The sequence below is a fragment of the Natrix helvetica genome (genome assembly GCF_964273705.1).
Source record: "Natrix helvetica genome assembly, chromosome: Z".
NCBI lineage: Eukaryota > Metazoa > Chordata > Lepidosauria > Squamata > Natricidae > Natrix > Natrix helvetica.
Window position 1 is genome coordinate 1,536,063 of NC_138554.1, and position 10,000 is coordinate 1,546,062.

General features: G+C 50.2%; 1 protein-coding gene across 1 annotated transcript in view; it reads right to left on the reverse strand.

Annotated features, from left to right (window-relative positions):
• Window positions 1–2,664: 2,664 nt before the first annotated feature.
• LOC309382274 (monocarboxylate transporter 13-like) overlaps window positions 2,665–10,000 on the reverse strand; it is a 7,764-nt gene continuing 428 nt past the window's right edge. The window contains exons 2-5 of the mRNA XM_081933875.1: window positions 8,237–8,452; window positions 7,037–7,180; window positions 5,296–6,060; window positions 2,665–3,536 (exon numbers count right to left, since the gene is read on the reverse strand). Of these exons, the coding sequence (XP_081790001.1) occupies window positions 3,283–3,536; window positions 5,296–6,060; window positions 7,037–7,180; window positions 8,237–8,447 (1,374 nt within the window). The 5' untranslated portion in view covers window positions 8,448–8,452 and the 3' untranslated portion in view covers window positions 2,665–3,282. The remainder of the gene's footprint in view (window positions 3,537–5,295; window positions 6,061–7,036; window positions 7,181–8,236; window positions 8,453–10,000) is intronic.

Below are 10,000 nucleotides of genomic sequence, written 5' to 3' on the forward strand. Positions count from 1 at the left end.
GTAGGAAATGCCAGCAAGGCTGAAGGATTTCGTAGAACCGACACAGAACCGACCGGGGGCCAGTTCAGCAGGTTAAAAAGAATTTTAAAAATATTGGGAATTTTTCTGCCTCGCCTGGAGCGGAGTTGCAGATTTTAGGCGGTGTGTACTAGGACGTCACAGAGCAGGGAGGGGGGAAAAGCACTCTGTACGTGCTCAGAGTGTAGGGGAAAAAAGCACTCTGTACGTGCTCAGAGTGTAAGGGGGAAAAGCACTCTGCACATGCTCAGAGCAGGGGTCCCCGCCTTCAACTTCTTTGAGGATTGCCATGGCATTCAGTTTGGAGCAGAGGGAGGCAGGAGTGCCCGTATCCTTCTGAAGGGCAATAGGTTTATTAAACCAATTCAAGGGTCAGGAAAAAATGCTGAGGTTAGGAAATTCCTTATTCGGCCGAACAAAGGTTACAAAAAAAAGGAGGGAAGAAATTTGTGGAACTTTGCAACTTGCAGAGTCAGGAGTTTTCCCAGGAATTTGAAGTCAGGACTTTCCCCTGGCAGTAAAAAAAAATTTAAAAAAAATGTCGATTTCGGTGCCACAGCCACCATTTCCAATAAAATACAGGTAGTCCTCGACTTACAACCGTTCTTTTAATGACCGTTCAGAGTTACAACAGCGCTGAATGAAGACTTACGGCCGTTTTCCACGCTTGCGGCCTCGCCACCATCATGTAATCAAAATACAAGACACTTGGCAGCTGGCACGTACTTATGACGGTCGCGCTGAGTCCCTTTTGCGACCTCCAGACAAGCCACGGAGAAAGCCTGATCCATTTAACGACTGTTATTACCAATTCAACAACCGCGGCGCTTGGCTTAAGAACTGCGGCAGGAAAGGACGGAAGATGGAGCCAATGGCTTGTCAGTAGGTCGGCAAAGGGGATCACATGATCCCCCGAGGACACTGCGGCCATCCTAAACAGGAGTGATCATGGGGTGGCTGCAGCGGTCGTAAGTGCGAAAAGCGATCGTAAATCACTTTTTTCAGCGCCGTTGTCATTTCGGTCACTAAATGACGTTTGATCGCGTGAATGTGGGGACGGTGCAAGTGTGAAAGACGTCCCAAGTCGGGTTTTTTTTCTCTGTGCCGTAGTAACTTCGGTCACTAAACGAACGATGTCGTAAGGCGAAGACTCCCTGCATTAGAGATCCAAGGTTGGAAAGCGATCGCTGTGTGATCTGAGACATATGAACAAAACCGACTCCGTTGCTCGGTTGCTCGTTTTTTCCCCCTGTGAATTTTCTGTTTTGCAGTCCAGAGACAGCGAGGGTCTCGATTTGGGGAGGGGGCTGGAATTGTATGAATGATGGGTGCAGCAGCTTGCTGGCACAGTCCTTCTTCACTTTCCCTCCAGGGAAGTTCTGATCCGAAGATCCCCGGCATCCGTCTGTCAGCCGGGATTTATGTGAAGCTCTTCGGAGCCCACGGATTTTCTGACCGGGCCTCCTTCCTCTTTCATAGGTCTCCCGTCTTCCCCCCTTTGAGGGTTCTTTAACAAACGGGTCACGATCAGGAACTCCAACCTGTCCCATCCTGCCGTCCCACCACCGGTGACCCACCAAGGCAGATGGGCGAGAAGAGAGCCTCTGGGAACGGGCAGAGTGCAATGCTCTCAAGGCTGTCCTCCCATCGTCAGGGTTGACAAAACCGCTTTCCCAAAGAGTCACCAGCACCGTAACATCCTGACAGTGAGAACAATTCATCAGTGGAACTCCTTGCCTCCAGAAGTTGTGAATGCCCCAACACTGGAAGTCTTTAAGAAGATGTTGGATAGCCATTTGTCTGGAACGGTATAGGGTTTCCTGCCTAGGCAGGGGGTTGGACTAGAAGACCTCCAAGGTCCCTTCCAAGTCTGCTATTGTATTGTACTTGAGGCCAGCGAATGATGGAAAACTGAAAACTACAGGCATGCTGAGAGTCCTCGACTTACGATCATTTCCTAAGCAAGACAGTTGCGAAGGGAGCCCACGTTACTTACCAACTCCCCTTCTAAGCGAGTAAGCGTACTTCTTAAGTTACTAAGACAGTCGTTAAATCCGGCTTCCCCCCCCAGTGACTTGGCTCGTCAGAAGGTCGCAAAAGGGGGTCACGGGACCCTGGGACGCTGTGACCGTCATAAATATGAGCTGGTTGCCAAGCGCCGGAACTGACCGCAGGAGACTACAAAAATCGTAAGAGTGAAAACGGGTCACTTTGAACAGGGAGTCCTCAACTTATAACAGTTCACTTCGTGGCCGTTCAAAGATATAGCGGCACTGAAATAAGGGACTTACAACCGTTACTCACACTTATGACATTACATCGCATGGTCAAAATTCAGACGCTTGACAACTGACTCACACAGCGTCCCAGGGTCAGGTGTTCCTCTTTTACTGACAAGCAAAGTCCACGGGGGGGGGGGGAACGGATTCACTTAACAACCGGGTTATCCATTTAACAACTCCAGCGATTCAAATGGGCCAAGGAAAGTCATAACATGAGGCAAAACTCACTTAAGAAGGTAAGCTTGGAGGAGGGAGTCCATTGTGGTCATAAAGGCAAGGACTACCTGTTGTCGGTTGTTTCTGGACCAATAGAACATCTCTTGACTCACAACCAGTTGTAAAATAACCACTCCGCAAACGGATGTCACACTGATTTTGCTTCTCGTTTTATTCCAATAGGATTTTTTTTTTACAAAAAGGTTAAATTAACGGAAATACTTGCAAACATTTTTTTTCAGAGGTGATGAGGCGTATCTTAAAGTCGCATAGACTTTACACTGCGTGTAAAGACTAAAGCAGCGTTTCCCAACCTCGCCCATTTTAAGACAGGTGGACTTCAACTCCCAGAATTCCTCAGGGCTGGCTGGGGGATTCTGGGAGTTGAAGTCCAAATGTCTTAAACGCGAACGAGATCGAAAAACGCCAGACTAAAACTGACTAAAACAATATCACACATCTTGCCTCCCCTGCCCCTCTCCCCCAGCCGTCATAGTGTAGGGGTATTGACTGGGGATTATGGGATAGGCAATGAAATACACCCTGGTTGCCCCCTGCTGGGCAATGGTACTTGGCACGTTTGGAGATCCCTGGTTTAAGGCACTGGCAGGTAAATCTGTAGTTAACACGTGGCTTTATGCCACTGCGCCGAATAACTCATTTTTGCACACGCATTTACACACTCGAATGCACAAACGTGTTCTGGTACACAGAGTCGTCCATCTCTTCTCTGGAGTCGCGTCCCACTTTGGACTCCTGCGGCTGTTCAGCTCTTCACAGGGGTCTGCTCGGCCGCCGGCCCCCCTGGGCACTTTTCGGGAGAGAGGTCTGCGGGAGCCACCGAGGTCAAGCGGCTGTCATCGCCAGCTTCCATGCCAAGCCGGGCATCGTGCCAATCAGGCTGGGTCAGGCAGGTGGAGAAACTGGGCACCGTCATCAGGACGAGGCTCCCGGCCAAGAGGAAGGAGCCGGCAGCGAGGAAGGAGGCCGCGTAGTTGCCAGTGAGGTCGCGCAGCCAGCCTGCAAGAAAACAGCCAAATGTGAAGCCGTGCCAGAAGGAATCTCGGGGTGAACGGCGGCAGCTACTTCAATGACCCGTAGCCGTGTGGACCAATCAACCTGTACATCACCATCTCTGGAATACAGCCAGGGGGGGATCAAAATCAATGGTTTTTTTTAAAAATGATTTTTTTAAAAAAAAAGATCAGATTTTTAAAACTTTAAATCACACGTGATTTAATTTAAATTGGATTTTTTTTTAAAAAAAAATCAATTTTATTTTAATAAAATGCCTGGGGAGTAAACATCTCTCTCGAGGCAAGTTTTCTATTTGAGATACCTTCCTAATTGAGTTGAAATGGAGCTTAGCATGTAGCATGGGGAGGCTGTATATTCTGCAACAGTGACGTACGGTGAGGTTTATGGCTGGCGAGGCACTGACCCAGTGGTGGGTTTCAAATTTCTTTAGACTTGTGGACTTCAACTCCCAGAATTCCACAGCCAGGCATGCTCAGTTCTGATTTAAAGCGACAGCATTTGTTTTTCTCCTTTGCGAAAGAAGATTCCTTCTTTCTTTTTCTTTTCCCTTCCCCTCCTTCCTCCCTCTCTCCCTCCCTCCCCGTCTCTCAAACACACACACATACACACAAACGAGCGCCCTCTACTATGAGGCAGGAGAACTGCGTGCCTCACCTACGTCAGGAATTTTTAGGCTTTTAACCCTCGCTTAACTCTGCTCGGGTGATCATAAAACGCCTAAAGTCAGACTAGTTGAGGCGTGCAGTTCTCCTGCCTCATAGTAGAGGGCGCTTTTTTAGAGGCTTTTTTAAACATCCACGGTGAGGCAGCAACTAGCTCAGCCTGACCTCGGTTCTCGCCTTTTTCCTTTTACATTTTCCTTTTCTTTTCACGATGACAGTGGTGAGGCTGTGCCTCCCCTGACTGCACGTCACTGTTCTGCAATATTGGGATTGTGCGAGGAGTCAGAGGAGGGGGAGACGCCGCTGGGACAGAGGCGGCAGCGGCTCTTTAAAAATTAGGATTTCGATGGAGTTGATTTAAATCAAGCCTTTTCACTAGTGATTTCACGGTCGGAAAACATATGAGCCAGGATCCTGCCGACATCTCAACAGGATAAAAATCTGGTATCTCCTTTGACCTGGACCTCTGCAATGCCAGGGGAAACCAGAAGAACGAGTTCTGATGTTCGCTCATGATTACGTTGTGGCCTGTCGGCCCCTCCAGCAGCCGAATCAGAGGAGGAAGAGGAGGCGTGGAAGTCAAGTATCAAGGTAACCTGAGAGCTCTGAAGGGGAAGAGGGAATGGAGCTGGCAGAGAGAGTGAGAGAGAGAGGGAGGGAGGGAGGGAGGGAGGGGGCAGAGCCTGGGCTGTCCGTCAGCCCTCAGATGGACAGTCAACACCTCCAGGTCTGGAGGTGGCTGATGAGGAAGATGAGGAACAGCTGGGTCCAGTGCCTGAAACGCAGATCCGCAGAAAGCAGAGGAGAGGAGAACAGTGGAAATCTATGGGCCAGTCCTCGGGACGGAAGAGTCACCTCTGCTAGCGAAGTCCCACCCTAGCTCTGGGAATAAACGGCAGGGGGCGGAGATGAATACATGTGACAGACAACTCTTCATCTCCCTGCCGGACGGACTTCTTAACCTGAGTTGAGACTTTTTGCCGGGGTCACCAGTCGCTCCTAATAAAGGAATCTTTGAATTCACTTCAGAAGGTTGGTCGTGTTTGCAGAACTGGGTCAGAACAGATTGTGTAACTTACCCGACAGGGGAGACCCCAAGAGCCCCCCAACGCTTTCGATCATCTGCAGCAGCCCCATGGCGCTGAAGATGTTCTCGATGCCCACAATCTCCGGAATGATGGAGAAGACGATGGGCGTCAGGGCTCCCGAGAAGAATCCGTAGCCGAGGCTGATGGCCACGAGGAGCGGGTAGGTGTGGCCCCAGGCGATCAGCAACAAGGAGAGGCCCGTCAAGAAAGTCCAGGCCACCAGCAGGTGGATCAACCGCGAGGACCTGCAGCTACCCAGCCAGCCGGAGAAGAGGCGACCGCAGAGATCCGCAACGGCGGTGAGGGACATTAGAAAGGCAGCCTGGTATTCGTCAAAGCCCAGTTCTCGTGCCCGGGCCACCAAGTGGATGTAAGGGATGAAATAGCCCGTGTTGACCAGGGTGATGGCGACCACATACCGCATGAACGGGCAGTGGGAAAGCAGCTGCAAGCCGAAGAGGTTGGAGACCCTCTTCCAGCTCGGTCCTGTCAACTTTCCACCGGACACGTCGTCCTTCAGGGTCAGGGGTCGGATCAGAGCGCCGCAGACCACGAGGTTGAAGGACATGCCGGCTACGATCATCAGGGCGCCCCGCCAAGCGTAGGTGTCCACCAGGAATTGGAAGAGAGGCGAGAAAGCGAAGGAGGAGATTCCCACGCCGGTGAGGGCCAAACTGGTAGCCAGGGTCCGGCGCCTCTTGAAGTAGCGAGCCACGGAGGCCACGGAGGGCGTGAAGACCAAGGCCCAGCCAAAGCCTGCAACGAAATCAGAGGGTGACTGCAATTTCCCTGGTTGGCTAAAACTTTGCTGAAGGTCTTCTACACTACAGCATAGTTTGTCAATTGAAGGGGGTGGACTTCAACTCCCAGAATTCCCCAGGCAGCATGCTTTTAGACGGGTGGACTTCAACTCCCAGAATTCTCCAGATCGCCATGCCTGTGTTTGTTTTTTTACTCCTATTTCCTAAAGCGAAGAGATCGCAGAGGAAGGGATTATAAGAGAGTAAGCAGGCCACAATAGGTGTACCTATTGAAAGGAATGCCTTGGTGTCAGGGAATTCTGGGGGTTGAAATCCACCAGTGGTGGGTTGCTCTTATTATCGCTACCGGTATGCTGCTTGTGGTCCGTTCGTGCACGCACCGGACATGCGCTGCGCTTGCATGCGCACTCCACCATCCCTGCGACACCCAGCTGCTCGTCGGAGGTTGCGCAGGCGCAATTGGCCCGTTGCTTCAAAAACAGGTATGGAACGCGATCGGTCCGGTGGGCTAAACGAGCTACCGTACTGGTACGATGGCCGCTGCTCCTGACTCCTACCGGTACGGCCGTACCGGGCCGTACCGCCCGGAACCCACCACTGAAATCCACCCATCTTAAAGCTGCCAAGGTTGAAAAAAAATAGTGACCTGGACTGAAAGAGCCTCACTTAAGAGACGCTGCCTCTGCAAAAGGATTCGTGATTTTTGTCCACAAAGAGGTAGTATTCAGACGGTTCGGATCGGTTCGCTCGAACCGGTTGTGGAAATCACGGATGGGCCTCTCTAACCGCCCCGGATCTACGCCATCCTATTTAAGCATGTGTTCAAGCCATGTGCAAGCCACACGGGCGATCGAAGCGCATGCGTGGAGGGCCGAGCGCATGCATGGACGGGGGCGCACGGTCCCATTTGCGAACCGGTAGGGAAAGTAAGCGGATACTATCCCTGGACAGTGATATTTCTAACAACGTACCTGAAAGGAGGCCAATGCTGAGGTATAAATGCACCAACCGGGTAGCAAACGATGCCAAGAAGAGACCCAGGCCGGAGAGAAACCCACCAACCATAATCACGGGCCGAGCGCCATAATGGGAACTCAGGGCAGTTCCCACAGGACCTGCAAAGAACGATAAACCCGGTTATATTATCTGCTCCCCGATCCATTTCCCCTTTGAGGAGGCAGCCGCAGCTCATCCTCAACATACAAACGTTGGTTTAGTGACCGTTGTTAATTTACAACGGCACTGAAAAAGTGATTTAGTGACCATTTTTCACACTTACGTGGTCCCCGGATCAAAATTCAGACGCTCGGCATCTGACTCGTACTTATGACGGCCGGAGTGTCCCTGGGCTCAGGTGATGGCGACCTTCTGGCAAGCCAAATCAATGGGGGGAACTCTGGATTTGCTTAACGACTGCATGATTCACTAAACAACTTTCACTCAGCAACCAGCTTGCACAGCCGTGGAAATTCTTGTCTCAATTGTAGTCATAAGTGGAGGACTATCCGCACGCCAAAGCTGCCCTTCGTTCTTACACTGATACGGATTCTCAGGTCATTGCACATCCCTGTAGTTTCTAAAGTTTAGCAGCTTGCGTGGACTTCAACTCCCAGAATTCCGCAGCCTAAGACTGGGAAGCACACAGAATTCTGGGAGTTGAAGTCCAACAACCGTAAACCTACTGAGAAACGCTGTCCTGGAAGCCTGGGGTCTCCAACCCTGGCAACTTTTAAGACTTGTGGACTTCAACTCCCAGAATTCCTCAGCCAGCAATGTTCAGGCTTGTAGCCTTCAACTCCCAGAATTCCTTAGTCTGACACTGGGAAGCCCACAGAATTCTGGGAGTTGAAGTCCACCCACCTTAAACCTGGCTGAGATGCGCTGTCCTGGAGGCCTCCAACCCTGGCAACTTTAAGACTTGTGGACTTCAACTCCCAGAATTCCCAATGTTCAGACGTGTGGACTTCAATTCCCAGAATTCCTTTAGTCTCAGATGGAGAAACGCACAGAATTCTGGGAGTTGAAGTCCACCAGTCTTAAAGTGGCAAGCAGTGGAATGGAGAACAGGCGAACAGCTGTTCCTTGGGGTGGAATAAATGCCAGCTGCGTCCTGCCCACCCCCCAACACCACCACCCCGGTAACCCCCCTTCCCCGCCCTCCCATAACTCACTAGCAAACTGCTGCACCGCGATCCCGATGGAGGTGATCCAGGAGATTCGTCCGGACAATTCCTGGAAATGAGCCACAAACTCGACGAAGAAAACGCCGAAGGAGCGCAGAACGCCAAAGACCAAGGCAGACTGGAGGAAGGCAGCCAAGACCACCACCCAGCCCCAGCCCCCATCCGGGGGGGCCAGGGCAACGGCTCTCCGGACCACCATGGATCCTTGGGGGGGAAGGGGGGAGATGGGGGAAAAAAAGAAAGAAAATTGGATTGGAATCCCAAAGCAGGAGGAGGGTTTGTCTGTGAAAGAATCTGTCTTTCTTTCTCTTTCTTTCTTTCTTTCTTTCTCTTTCGTTCTTTCCTTCCTTCTCTTTCTCCTTTCCTTTTTTCTCTTTCTTTCTCTTTCTTTTTCTTCCTCCCGTCTTTCCTTCCTTTTCCTTCCTTTTCTCTCTTTTTCCCTTCCTTCCTTTTCTCCTTCCCTCATTTTTTCTTTCCCTCTTTCACTTTTTCCTTCCTTCTTTTCTTTCTTTCCTTCCTACCTTTTCTCTTTCTTTCCTTTTTTCTTTCTTCCTTCCTTTTCTACCCTTTTCCCTCCCATTTTTCGCTTTCTTTTTTCGCTTTTTTTTCACTTTCTTTCTTTTCCTTTCTTTCTTTCCTTCCTTCTTTCCTTCCTTTTTTCCTTCCTTCCTTTTCTACCTTTTTCTCCTTTTCTCTTTCTTTTTTCTCTTTTTTTCTTTCTTTTTCTTTTCTTCCTTCTTCCTTCCTTCCTTCCTTCATATGGTTCATGTTTGGCTCTTTTAGTTTTGTGCAGAAGGGGTCAAAAAAGTCAAAATGGTGGCCATTTTTCCCATTTTGAATCTGGGTTTCTTTCTTTCTCTTTCTTTTTCTCCCTCCCTTTCTTTATTTCTCTTTCGTTCTTTCCTTCCTTCTTTTCCTCCTTTCCTTTTTTCTTTTTCCTTTCTTTTTCTACCTTCTTTTCTTTCTTTTCCTTCTTTCCTTTCTTTTTCTTTTTCCCTTCTTCCTTTTCTCCTTCTGTTTTTTCTCTTTCACTTTTTCCTTCCTTTCCTTCCTTTCCTTCCTTCCTACCTTTTCTCCCTTTCTCTCTCTTTTTCCTCTTTCTTTCTTCCTTTCTCTTTTTTCCCCTTCCTTTCCCCTTCCTTCTTTCCTTCTTTTCTTTTTGGCTTCGTGTGGTTCCCGTTTGACTCTTTTGTTGCAGAAGGGGTCAAAATGGTGGCCTCACAAAACAGGCAGAGCATTGATCGCACCATTATGCCCCCCCCTTCTGGACTATTTTGCCCCTAACCCTGCAGGATGGGCCCATTAACCTGGTTAATAGATGGTTCCAGGTTTGCTTTCAACCCAGGAAAATCCTTTCCCTCCGGGATCAAAGTGAGAAGGGGCGAATGCAAAGTGAAACTTGCAAAGACCCCCTTCCCCAATCCTGCTTAGCAACCCTCTTCTGTCAGGTGTTAAGATTTGGGGGAGGGGGCGCTTTTAAGATTCGGCATTGGCCTCTATTTTTGGTGTGCTCCCCCCCCCGGAAAGAATAAAAATGGAGGAGGGGGAGGAGGGGGGGGCATTCTGTGCCGGGCCTCTCACCCAGCAAGGGTGCCTCTGAGGACGCGCAAAGTGCTTTCTCCCACACCTTCCCCGCGCTGCAATAGATCCCTTTCTCTCTCTCTCTCTTTCGCCCCCCATGGCACCTGCAGACCCTGTTCCTCCCCCCGGGAAGATCCAGGAAGCCACGATTTGCAATTTTGCAAGCAGATT